Source organism: Tursiops truncatus, chromosome 4, assembly GCF_011762595.2.
Source record: "Tursiops truncatus isolate mTurTru1 chromosome 4, mTurTru1.mat.Y, whole genome shotgun sequence".
In the NCBI taxonomy this organism is placed as follows: domain Eukaryota; kingdom Metazoa; phylum Chordata; class Mammalia; order Artiodactyla; family Delphinidae; genus Tursiops; species Tursiops truncatus.
In genome coordinates this window covers 49,821,927-49,835,803 of record NC_047037.1, presented here as the reverse complement: position 1 = coordinate 49,835,803, position 13,877 = coordinate 49,821,927, and the positions used below count along the sequence as shown (strand labels likewise).

At 41.9% G+C, this 13,877-nt stretch overlaps 1 protein-coding gene across 9 annotated transcripts in view; it reads right to left on the bottom strand.

Annotated features, from left to right (window-relative positions):
• The window catches only part of FNDC3B (fibronectin type III domain containing 3B), a 358,227-nt gene that overhangs the window by 21,296 nt on the left and 323,054 nt on the right, over positions 1-13,877 (bottom strand). For all 9 annotated transcript variants that reach the window (XM_033855478.2, XM_073803904.1, XM_019946223.3 and 6 more), the window contains 2 exons: positions 13,139-13,351; positions 1,289-1,455 (listed from right to left, as the gene is read on the bottom strand). In XM_033855478.2, coding sequence (XP_033711369.1) covers positions 1,289-1,455; positions 13,139-13,351 — 380 coding nt within the window. The remainder of the gene's footprint in view (positions 1-1,288; positions 1,456-13,138; positions 13,352-13,877) is intronic.

The following is a 13,877-nucleotide window of genomic DNA, read 5'->3' as shown; positions in this document are numbered from 1 at the left end:
CAAGTGACCCAGCAAGTATACATCCATTTATACCAGTTATCTTCGTCACATGAAGAAGCCAAAGAGCTTCTGGACCACTGAGGGGCAGGGGAGCAGGGGGAAGGTATTTACCATAAAGTGCCCTGAAAGGAACTATGGGAAACCTTCACAGAATGCAACCAGACTGTGGTCAGACCCTGACCCAGGCCCCGGAGGCCCCGCACCCTCCTGTAACGCACTCCGTGCCCTGGTGTAGCTGATACAGCGCCTCTGTGCAGAAGCAGTAAGTCAAATGGACTTTCTCCTGGGGCCAGACACAGACAGAACCTTCTTAACAAATGGTGCTCACTGCCTAGTCACCCAAATAATACAGCCAACCCTCACTTTACCCCATGTAAAACCTGGTTCAGGTGGGCTGCTTATCTGTCAGCCTCAGAGTCATTTCGGGCAGCAGCTGGATAAAGCAAAGACAGGCAGCAGGGACCCTCACGAGAATCACACTACCGGGGAGGTGAGGGCGCAGGCTCAGGAGTCCATGATGGGCTGGGACTGGGCCCAACGCTAGGTGGGAAGGGCTGAGCCAGCTTTTGCCCTGTTGCTGTCTGCCCGGCTTGGCCAGTCGGCTGTGCAGTGGCTGAAAATGGGAGATGAGGGCTCAGCGGACCCGGTGGAGGGAGAGCCTTGGGGGCGTGGCTTTCGCTCCCTCCCTGATCCCATGAAGGGGGCAGAGGGTAAACCAGTCATTCACAAACCTCAAGACAAATACTCCAGGAGGTGAGAACAGGCCACTGCTACAGCTTTCCAGTGAGGGCTGCGGGCTGGAGGAAAGGCTGTGGATGTTGCCTACACCGGCCTCTAATCTACTGATGCACCACAGTCATCCAAAGATGCAGGCGAAGCGCTGCAGAGAGACACTCAGACCTCTCGTGGTAACCTGCCATAAGCGCTACATCACCAGGAATTCACCCGCATTCCTAACCCAACATCTGCCGCTCAGGTCGGCTTCTTTTCTTCGTCCATCTATCCCCAGTGGGGAAGAGGCTGTCTCACCATTAAATTATCTGTGATAATAATCTACACACACTTGAGAAAAGTCATTACCGGTAAGCCCTCTCCCTTAAGGCCTCTCATTTCCCCTAGAGAACCCATTTCTCAACCATCTCTTTTAGAAAGTTCTTTTGATTCTATCTTGCTGATGTGAGAAATATTAGGAGAGCATATGCAAGGTCAGAATCGAGCCTCCTCCTCTTAAATCCCAACATTTCCTCACTCTCACAGAAGAGCATGACTGCATACACAGTCCACAAACCTTTGATGCTGGGGGGGACACTCTTGGTTGTGCTGAAGGTGTAGGTTTCCGAGAAAGGCCCTTCCCCAGCCTCGCTGGCTGCCTGGATTCTGAAGGAGTAGCATGTGAATTCAGTCAGCCTCTGGACCTTATAGGTGTGGCTGGGTCCTCTGTAGATTGAAATAAACCTAGAGAAAGGAGCAGAATCCATTAGCCACCTGAACTTTTATTAGTGACAAGAAATTATGATACAAAAGTGGAACAGATTAGACCAACTTGGTAAATGCTTTTCATACCATCTGAATTAATCATCAGCCAGTTGCTATGTTACTGTTAAGTTTAATGTCTAATATATGCTTACATAAAAGAAAACCACAAATTTAAGAACATATAAAGCTTAGAATGAGATTCCTTTAATTATGTTATAGATTCTAGAGACATCAGTTGTTCATGCTTTTGTTTACTGATAAAGAACAGAAATTTCAAATTTTTCATAATGGCAATATCTATATAATCTGATATGTTACCTTACCTTCTACTATGAACTAGGCAATGAAGTTAATGTTAATTGGGCACCAGAGAAATACAGTGTCCTCTTTATCAGAATTTTCTAAATAACAGGTTTAGCTAGAAAATTCTTTACATTTTAACCTTTATCTTTCCAAGAGCTTTCAAAGCCCCTTTCTCAAACTAGTAAGATGCCATTTACGATTATAGATCTTTGAGGAAATATGTAAAAAGAAAATATATTTTGCTCAGAATCATCCATTAGCTTAATCACAATAACAGAAAAACAGCACAGGTGGGCTGGACAGTTTAGATGGGCAGCTTCTGGATCCTTCTCCCTCCCATCAGGACTATTTTGTACTTCTCTGCTAAATAATATTTCCATGAGACACAGGCATAAGAGGCATGAGGATAAAAAAAACAGGCCTTACATTTTGAGTGTTTCCCCTCAGGTCTTGGAAATTAACATTTTCACAGTGAAATGGGATTACTTAGAACTGCAATATAATGTTACCGTTTGTCCTTTTATAGTTAACCGTAATATTTTGGAAATAATGTAACTTCCCATACGTTATCCAGGATCTTCAGTAGATTCAGAATCTGAATCTGCTGGCCTGGGGACACTTTGAGAACTTCTATATGAGTTAATCCAACCACACCGCCTTGTCCCTACACAGGCCAACTGTTTCTCCCAGTTTCTCGGCATCTGAGGACAATCCGCTGTCTTCAAATGCTGCTCGAAGTCAGGCAGTGATAGAATCACACACAATTCAAAATGTCTCTTAGGCTGATTTGGCCTAAGGGTAAGCAGAATTTATGCACTCATTTAGCAAATATTTTTTGAACATCTGCTGTGTGCCAGACTCTGTGTATTCAGAGATGAATTAGACCTAATCCTGTGGGTTAGCTGGTCCCATGTGTGGGCAGGGTTTTCTGAAGGAGAGCAGCAGCTTTTCCACCTGCTAGCGAACATCCCCTCCAGATGGATGGACGGATACAGAGATTAAACAGCTTTTTTACAAAACCTGTCAGTCGATACTTATCTTAAAGTATCCATGCATTAATCAGCCTTTGCAGTTGAGTTCCTGAGCCCCAGTCATTTCACCCATTTAATGTTCCTCTGCTTTGCTGTGTAAGGAAGCACCTTTTACTGAAGAATGAACATTTTTAATTTCAGGAAAAGACAGAGTCCAGGCTGAAACCCAAATACCATGGTAACCTACTTAGCACTCCTGACACATTACGGCCTTAATGAAGATACCCCTTGCTAATGCTAGAGGCTACTTATTAACTCAGCCTCACCCAGGCTAGAATCTCTAACCAGAGTAATTGCCCTTACTTATACCACAAAATGGAAGTCATGGCATAAGAAGTAAAAATGTTACATCTTCATTACAAACTTGCAGTAAAGCCGGGTGTTTAGAGGAGTTTGGAGAGGACTACTAGCAATAGTACTGCTTCCTCGCCCGTGCCCTGCTCTGAGAAGAGTATTTCCTTCTGAAATAAGTTCAGTATATCTATGTAGGCAGCAGCACTCACATTCACAAAGAAATTTACTGAAGCAGATTCAGTACTCTAATTTTGTAGTATAATCTAAACTGAGCAAATAGCATATTTTCAAATATTTCAATTTTCAAGTTCATCAAAACCTGCTGTTTTTGGAATAGCTATTTTGTTCCTTTTTCTTGTTTTCCTCTTGTACCACAGCATTTTATTAATCGTTTAAAATTGCATTCCTATTTAGAAAAAGCACTGTGGAACAGGTGATTGAAAAACTTTACAATGAAAAACTTTACAATGTTGCCATTAGTGCATTTGTTTGCCTCCAGGGACAGTGCAATAAAGCTAGTGACAGAGCCCACCCCAGGTTTAAATGGGTTAATACAAGACAAGTGCTTAGAATAGTCTTGACATGTAATAATCACTCAGGAAGCGTTAGTTATAACCATTTCATAATGCTGAGAAGACAGCTAACACTGAGGTTATTTTCTTTCCTCCCGGGTGGAGGGTCAGCCGTGTGGTGAGAGGCTGCCCTGCACACACTGGCTGTTTACCCTCTCCCACTGGACCTGTCAGTGAAGTGCAGGCAAGAGCACCTCCCTCGCAAGACTGCTGGGATTCAGTGTGAAAACTCACGTAAAAGCCCCAGTTCGTACACAGAGTAGCCCTCAAATAAGTATCTGTTGATCCTAAGCTTCTTTCTGTACATGCTGACAGTAACTTCTCCTTCAAACAATAAACACCAACCAAAACGAAATAAAAGCACACAAGCCAACACAAAAAATATAATCCCTCTTTCACCCCAATTCTGTAATTATTTTCCATCACTCCAAGAGGCAGGGGAAGAAAGAACCTTCTTTCTTCAGAGCCAGTGATTTAGAGCCAGTTGCATGATGGCCTCTCTGGGAGGCTCCACAGGTTAACACCCTGTGGCTAGAACAACTCGGGGAGGGAATAAAAATATTCCTCAAATATTTGTTTTAAAAAGGCCAACTTAATTTTAAAATTCATTAATAAGTAAGCCAGACGCCTTTGGTGATAGAATTAAACATGCTACATGTCCCAAGACACAATGATTGAAGACTCCACATTTTAAAACAACCAAGGACTCAGAGCTTGGAGCAAGGCTTTGCCATGAAGAGGAGAACAGTGGCCATCCAGCCGTCCCGACGGCTATTCCTCCCCCTTAACGTCATTCCCTTGACTGCTCAATCCCACGGGGGTGGCCCAGGTGACAAGGGACGCAATATGTGGGGAGTCTGCGCTCCCCTGGGCCACCCCTTGGTCTATGCTGCCTGGTAAACACTGGGCCACCCTTCACTTCTCCCCCTGCCTCCTCCACACTGTTGGTGTCAAGGGGTGGGGCACGGGGACTTGGACCCAGGAAGACTGGCCATGAATCTCAGCTCCGCCCATAAGGCTGCCAAATCGCTCGCACCTGCTAATCATTTCTCCATCTGCAAAACAGGGACAGTATCCACCTCATAGATCGTTTTGATGAGCCAAATGCAGAAATGTGAGGAAAAAGCTTAGCACTGAGCCCGACACGTAGTAAGAGTTCAATACAGGGTACCCAATGGCTCCAGACCCTGCACCATGAGTGCCACCAACCAACCTGATCAGGCTAAGGTGCCCTGAGGATCACTGTGGCTCTCAACTCCCACCACGCAGGCCTTTCTCCAGGTTGCTGGGGCCACAACCAGTTCATGCTGCGGCAGGAAGAGGTCCCTCTGAACTTGTCCTGCCACATCTGTTATGGCCTGTGCTAGACATATAGCTCTCCCCCAAATAAGTTAATCTAATCTGGTGACCAAGGAGTGCACATGAAATGCTCACTGTTATTTTTATTACATGAATGCTCCTATGCTATAGAAACATAATGAAATTATATCAATATATAGGTATGGTTCCTAGAATGTAGTTCATGCTCAATAAAGCCACTGAGTAATTTTAGTATCAGTTCAGGCTGAGGCCTGTGTAGCCACAGGGATCCTCTGTGGTATCACAGCCCCTTATAGGTCTCCCTGGAGCCCTGGGCCCACACTGGCAGTGCCTCTGAGAGGTCTTGTACTCCATCCTCAACCCCTGCTGCCCATAGCCACACACATCTGGAGGCATCAGCCCCATGACCTAGGGCTCTTGTGAAGGCCAAGTAAGAGGACAGGTGTGGAAACATCTTGGGGCTCCGCTGTGGAGCTGCCCCACTGGTGCAGGGGCTGAAGGTCCAGCGGGTAATAACAATCACTGCAGACAGCAGACTTGAGTTTGAGTTCAGCTTCAACAGCCTGGTGGTCTTCACCTCTATAGCCAAGTAAGCTGTTTCCTCCTGTGTAACATGGGCACGATAACAGTGCTGACCCCCTCAGAGAGTTGTGAGAATTAAATGGGATAATGCAGAGAGAACCCATTACAAAATGCCTAGCACTTGTGAGTGCTAGATAAATATTAGTGGTTACTGTTTATAATAACAAAGCACCAAGGTTCATGAATGATTTACCTAGTTTCTCAGCACTGGAGAAACCTGAGGATGTCCCCGGACGGCATCCCTCTCACTTACATTCCCTTAGACTTTCCGGAGCTGGAGGGAAAGCTGTGCATGTGAATACCATCTATCCTGTCCTGGAAAACCCAGGCGGAGAACCGCTGTGGAAAACAGATGAAGATGGAGCAGCAGGTCCTATAGAAATGCCGGCCACTTATGGAAATTTGGGCATTTTTACTTAGTGAGAGGAAAAATGGAGAGAAATGCTCTCATGTACTAAAACAAATGTTTACTTGGAAGGGGAAGCATAAACAAGGCGGAACGTTCAGTGGGTCACTGAAAGTTTACAGTCTAAATGAATTCTTTATGGCTCTGCCCCCAACTGGCTCCAGCTTTGACTATGTCTTCTTGAAACTAAACACTTTGAAGGCAACAAAAGCACGTGGGCTTTTAATTTGGTAATTTGGCAGTGTTTTAAAAAAATATTTTACATATCTATGGATACAAAATGAATATGCCTATTTGGCTTGCCTGTCAGAGTACTCCATGGTGGGTACAAAGAGGCACAAAGACCTTGACCACAATGCAGAGTCTGTTATCTTCATGATGAACAAGTCGATAACTCTCCAGGCTGTTTCTGGACGCTTGCGATAATAACTGTCTTATTCACCTGGCAGGAATTTTTCTGAGATCCAAATGAAAGGACCAAGTAAATTCTATGATTTGTTATTAAATATACACTAGGAAGGCAAAACAACAGATTTTTGACATTTTCAAGAAATTCTTTCAACCTCAGTATTTTAGGCTTTAATATTGTGAAAGATAACTTTTTTGCACTGAAGGAAGAAATTCAGACATGTTACATCTTTAAATGTTTTTTAAAATCATTTTAGGGGAAAATGATGATATACAAAGTATTAATTTTAAAATGTTTCCGTAAAACAGTTTTGTTTCAAAAGAAACGTCCAAGAATTCTCGGATGGAGTATAATAAATTCACAGTAGAAAATAAGAGAGAATGCTGAGGCTTGTATGTTTATTTCCTCGTTGCTGTCCACCCACTGCAGGCTAACAGAAGCCCATTAATATTTACTCTTCAAAGTGATCTAACCTGCTGACCTAAAAGGGCCTATGGCCCACAAACGGCTGCAAATGGCACATTTCAAAACATCACAAATTAACACTCTTAGTAAGCTCAATGTGGCTATATTCCTGAGCAATGACATGTCATTGCCTTTATTTTTTCTTAATTTCCCTGGGCTCCATGGATTGTGTGTGTGTGAATTTCCTACATTACTGAAGTGACGTTTGGGAATGGAGGATGTTCAAAACAGGAATGAATAGTATGTACCCTCCCTCCACAAAGAACACTGAGTCCCGCCATGTCTATGCAGAAGCAGATGGCAGCAGATGGCATCACGTGAGGACACCTGAGGCAAAGAAGATGCTTTTCCAAAACTGGTTCTGATGTTGCCGAGAGTCCCAGTGTGGAGAGTGAATGCTCATGTGTCAAGAGCGATTTCCAAAAGACCAATGAGAAAAGGAGTTAATTTCCTAACCCCCATGTCCCCAGCTCCACATGGCTTGGGAGTAATCAGGCTGCAATATGTTTTGGTTATGATCCTTTTTATGCTCCTTTTCTAAGAAATAAAATGTCACTATAGCTACTGATGAAAATCTGTACATAGAATAAAATTCTTGTTTTTGATCCTTTTTGTCTGCACTGCACTTATTGATATACATCAAAAAAGAAATTTATTTATATTCAAATAAAGGATGACTAGACTCTCTAAAGACCACCTGAGAACCTTGAAACTTTCCTTTCTTCTACTTTGCTTTCAAATACGTGCAGTGAATCTCATCTTCAGGCATATTCTTCGCAGAGTCTTCCAAATTCCTGTTAGCGTACTTTTATTTTAGTGGCCTTACCTCAATCTTACCTCATTTAGGAAAAATGGAGAGGAAAATGCTATCCAATTCCATTCTGTTACTTATTTACTTTTAAATAGAAGAAAAAACCATAGTCAGAATTCTACTTCTGGTCTAATTAAGATCTCAAATACTTCATTTACCACTCCTCACCTTGGACTGTCCTTAGAACATTTTAGCCTGAAACTGAGTAAGCTAGCAATACTCTTTATTTTGCAGGATGAATCTTTATGCTCCTTTTTAAAAAAATAAAAATGCTTTTTTCCCCATCAATCAGGGACTGAAGACAGGTATCATTAGCTTCATTTTGTAAAGGGAGAAACTAAGGCAAAAAGAAGTTAAGGGACATGCCTCTAGTCATCTAGAAACTCAGTAACAGATCTGGGATTACAACAGAGAATTAACACCCCTGTTGAGAACCATAACTGCCTTCTGGTGACTGAAAGCAATATAAAAATGCCATTTATCCAACAAGGGTGGTCATGCGAATTGGGGACTGCTCCACAGAAGCAAAGGAAGCTAATACCGAGGGTCTTTTGTGGGCCCTGAGTTAGTCGTGTTACATCTATTTCATTTAATTCAGCAGTATGCTCTGGGAAATATAAACAGGAGTTTGTTCTATAACAGGCATACATTAAGAAAGTTCACTCCTGTAGTGCTCATATACCCCGGCCACTTTTGTTAGTTGCCCGGTGTATAATTTTTTAGGGTTTCTTTCTGCAGATTATTTTCCATCCCTCTCTAATAGCAAACAGGCAGTCATACTGTACACATTACATAGTCCCTCCAATTTTGCTGGCTAAAGGTAAAAGTGTCACGGGCACAAGGGCTGAGTTAAAAGGAGAGCAAGTGGCAATTATCCATTCTATTAGAGCCCATCCCCATTTTGCTGGAGCCTTGCTTTAAAATACATTGGCTCTCTGGGTAACCTGAACAACAGATTAACCATAAATGTATTCCTGGAACTTAAGTTCCTCTTGCCTCAGTGCTGAGTACAATTATCAGGAACAGGGACCCACAGGGTCAGGACGAGAATCAGCATCAATTCAAATTCTGTTAGGGCAGCATAACATTTCACTTCAATAACGCAGACAAATGCATCTTCAAAATCATCATTACACATTATAATCTTAAAATGCACGAGCTGATCTTGTTAGTCTAATCCCTGTATTCGGTTAGCACAGCATTATGAAAATGTTTACTTTTGGGTATATATTTTTCTTGCATACATAGGAACCAAAGACATTTGGATCTATGCTAGACCTGTTAAGAATAATAGACTTAATCACTCTATAGCCAAACTAACATAATTTTTGTTTTTCTGTTGAAATTAAATAAAAACTCTTGTACTGTCTGCTCAGTTTTTCACATTAATTTCTCAGCAAGATAAGCTCCTTACAGACAGGCTACATACTTCACAAGACCTAGCACACTGCAGTAATTTAAAAAAAAATGGACTGAGCAATCATAATATAACTGCTACGGATAAACTTAGTCCTACTTTGAGGTTGCTATGTAAATATGTAGTCAGTGACCTTGGACTGGGAATCTTGTGGGTCAAAATCTTGAATACATGGGAAACAAATGTCCTGATCAAGGGGGAAAACTTTCTACACAGCAATTCCAGGTGATCGGGATGAATTCTAGGTTGACTTACCTTGGGGCAAGGATTTGGGCAAGGTGCCCTTCCGGTATCCCTTTTATTTACATGAAGTAGCCCCAAACTTAAGAAGAAAAAAAAAAAAAACCAAGTGTAAAAGTACCAGAATAGAAAGGCATTTACATGGAGAAAGACCCAGGGCATGTTTCTGTTCTCTGGAGATTGTATCCTCGGTTTCCACCCAATCCTGAGTCCTTATCACTGGTCTCCATCCTAAGGCTCTCCAGCATGAGGTTATAAGATTGATTCCCTTTTAAGACTCACCCAACTTGTTACCTTTTCTAGTAAGCCTTCTCTGTTCAATTTTAAGCCTAAAGTACGTGCCATTCTTCTACCTTCCCTCAACACTCTGTGCATGTGTCAATCTTTAAGCCCTCCACACCATGATTTGCTGTCTCTTCTACCTATCCCCAACCAGACTGTGATCTATTCAAGAACTAAATAATGTAGATAAATCTCTCAATGCCTGGCACTTTGTAGATGCTCAATAAATAGTAGTGTCCTTTAGAAAGTCTGAAAATATATTTTTGGCCAAACGGTATACTTAGAAATCTCTGGGTCATTTCACATTTTTTTGATTATGAGGTATATAAATTAAACATAATAAACCAGCAGATCACAGATGCAAAACCTTAGTGGTTTTGCCCATTAAGTGGTCACTCTTAAGGAAAGTCAGTATCTTTCTTCTTATTTTCTTATTTGTCAAAAGCAGAAATTAAACATGAAGAAAAAAAGAGATAACATTCTCTAATCATTTACAAAATACATCTTTTTATATAGGATTTAGCTCACAAATAATCTACAAAGATTCACTGCTTTAAGGTGAAAAGGTGGCAAGGATCTCAGAGTTCAGCTTCTAGTTCAACCCCTTTGTATTTCATGGATGTGGAAAACGCAGGAGCAATAGTTTAGCAGCTGAAATCAACTCAACTCTTTAATCTGACAATTACCAAGCAGGGAGTTATTCATTTTCACTGTGCTTCTGTTGCAAAACATGTTTAAAGACTCAGATTTCTTGCATTGGCTGGCTAGGACAGCGACAAGACTCAGACACCACAGCCCTCCTTCCAAATGCCCACAGTGACTGGTGAGAAAAGCGTACATGGCAAAAGAAATATTTTGAGAGCTGACAGCTAAGAAAGTACATTAAAACCACCATCGGACCTAACTCTGATTCTCACCTTGGCCACAGCAGGATATATAATATTTTTGCCACATCCATAATAGGAACTTGTTAGTGCTTAATGAAATCAATACACACGCTAAAGGATGTGTACACTTTTCCCCAAAGCCACAACTAGAAACCACTCTAGCAACCACAAGTTCAATGAAAAAGACAGCTGTCACTTTGGAAGAAAACACTGGACAGGCCAGATCCAAGTCCTAAAGAACCTCAAGGGGACGAGAACTGACAAAGAGCTGGCTAAGAACAAGTATTATGATCTATCCAACTCAAGGTGTTTCTCGCTGATCTTCACTACTCAAGAGCCAGAGTTAAAGGCTTGGATTCGTGGGGCCATTTTCACTACACGAGCTCAGTTTCGAGACACTAAGGAAGGTCATCTTCAAACTCAAAATAGGTCAATTTCATCCTTTTAAATCCCAGGAAAATAATTCCACAAATGGAATGAGAATTTATTATGTTCTATATTCCTATTACTTTAATAACTTCTGGGAGCACTGACAAATCTAATTTAGAAAAAGATAAATTTGGACTCTAGCCCATAAAATTAAGAAAAACACTGTTCCTAATGGTAAGTTTTCTTAAAATGCCATTTAAATTTAGGCAAGTCATTTATTTGATTACAAGCCAGCCCCCCCTCTTTTTGTTTTCTTTTTTTTTTTATGAGGAAGGAGCCTGTATTGATTACTAGACTCTGCACTATTTTCTGTCTGGCATATTTAAATGTCTAACAACAGCATTCTTATTTGGACCAGCATTCTTATTTGCTCATGGAGATTTTGTTCTAAGCATCTGTTCAGTTCTCTGTACAAGGCACTTCAGGTAGCTGCCCTGCAGAGGGCAGGACTGCAGCACACTGGGGATAGCAGGTTTGGTGCAAAGCTGTCCTTCTTCCCATATTCTTGGAGGTAATAGTAGAGGCAGCTGCATGGGGAAATCAGGAGGTGCTGGTTCTGATCCCAATTCTGCCACCAGCTTCAAAAATGTTCCTGGGATTCACTTCTTCTAAACAGTACAACTAGAAGGTATTTTCTAAGGAAGGTTCTCCCTGCCAACAATGTAAGCCAAAAGCCCAGGAAAAAAGAGACTCATGTACAAATTTCCCCAAATGCTAGCTTTATATATTTATCATGATTTCTGTTAGTCCATAATTCCTGTTCTTGCCAGTAAGGTCAAGGAGTCTCCTACCAGTAAAATAGTGAGTCCGTGAAAAATGCATTCCAAAAGCACACAGCACAGTAAGATAAATGGTCTTGTCTGTGAATGAGTATGAATTTAATCTCTAATGAACCTCCCCCAAAGAAGCCTTGCCTTCTCTGTCCTTTCTACACTGGGACTCATTCCCAAAAGGACGATCACTTTTTTTCTTCTAAGTCAAACTATTGTGTTTTCCAGGTCCTCCAATGTCAAGTTCAAACGTTATCTGTTTCAAAAAGCTGTTCCTGATCTTTGCAACCAACCAGTCTCTGCACTTTATTCCCTACGTCTGCCCCCTTCCAACTCCCAGAGCGCTTTTCTCCAATGGCACTAGTGTTCTACGACTATTTGTAGGTTGATATTATGCTTCTGGAGGGGGAAGCAGGGCCTTGCTTTCGTTCTTGAGCTTGGTGTCCCCGAGGGCCCACCCCAAACAGTGCCTTCCACATAGCAGGACTCCACTGAGCTCACGTGAATCCGAGTACTCGAGTACAGAGCAGAGGTAGAGGTTGGACAGGGGTCTCTGTGCTAATTAGAACCAGGTCCCCATATAAAAGAGCAGGATACTGTGATGCATTAAGGGGAAATAACAGGAATACTTCCACATACACTGGTCTGTGCTTTGGCAGGTATGCACAGGAAGGGGCAGCATGTCTACTCCATCAGGCTGTCTTGGTTTTATGGTCATCTCCTACCTCCTTCAGCTGATTCTCTCATTTGAACTTTTGGTAACAGAACTTTCTGTCATTAACTTTTGCTACGCATCTGAATTATTCCTAAATACAGTTCAGCTGCCCATCTTCTGATCGGCCATTTTCAGAGGAAATAAAGTTAGATTAAATAAATACTACGTGAAAGGCTGTATTTGATTTCTGTAGCCAACAGTGTTCCTGAGCATGGAGTTTTATAAAGAATCTCCTATTTGCTCCAGTTAATTTGATATTATATTGCATTGCCCATAGTTACAGAGCACAATCCCCATCTGTACATCACCACAGCTATTTCAGACTGGTAAACATGTTTGTCCCGATGGTTACTGAATATTTAAAGAGGTTAACATCTTTTCCTGAGTCTTATTTCCCTCTGCACTCGTGACTAATATAACACTATTAAACAGCATGGACTTGAAATCGACCATTTTCTTTTCGGATAATTTCTCTCCATTTTCTGGCTTTATGAAAGAAAAAAACACATATATTATCACATGTAGGGAAATCAGGATCACGAGAATGTTAATTTAGAAAATTCCAAATGGAGAATGGAGGGTGCAACTTTGGGTATAAAACGCAGGACCCAAATACCTAGGGAGTCTTTCAATAAGGACGAAGAGTGCTTCAGAGGACAAATGAACAAGGAAGATTCCATCCCACAACCCAAAGCCATCGAATTTTCGGATGAAGCCTCAGGTCCTCACCTCTTGTTTCTGTCCTCCAGCTGCAGTGTGTACACCGTGCCATCAGCCGCGTGCGTCCTGGCGTTACCGTCTCCCCATTTCAGCTTCAGGCTCTGGGGCCCAGCAGCGGCACATTCGAGCCTAGGAGGCAACGGTGGTAACGGCCGAGTTTTTGCTTTAATGAACTGACTAAATGGTCCAGCTCCAATTTCATTTATGGCCTGAATTCTGATCCTGGAAAAAGGAAAAAAAAAAATCACAAAGGTTGTTGGTTTAAGAAGCAGTGATTCCTCATTTGAAATAAACATTGTGTGGTGTATTTCTTACTTGCCCCTATAAGCAGTGTCATGGAATAAAGGAAAACAAGTTAAAAATAATTCAAGACAAATAGAGAAATGGGCAGCTCGGAAGACAGATTATCTTCTCCATTCCAAAAAATAGCCCCAAAAAACCACATTAGCAAGATATCCCTTAGTTCTTTAATTAAAAGAAAGAAAGAAAGAAAGAAAGAAAGAAAAAAGAAAGAAAGAATGGCAGAAAAGGGAAGACATACTAAAGACTTTCATATTTTGTTCTAGCCACCCTTCAGCTGCCTCAAAGTCAGTTTTAGGATAACAGCTCTTCAACAGCACATTTTCCTCCCCTTTCTCCAGCCTCACCCAACAACCTCTGCTAGTCCTTAACCAGTGCTATGTGTGCAGGCACTGCTGGTAACAGTGTCATTCAGATGTGCAATGATCTTAACTGGATGTTTACTATG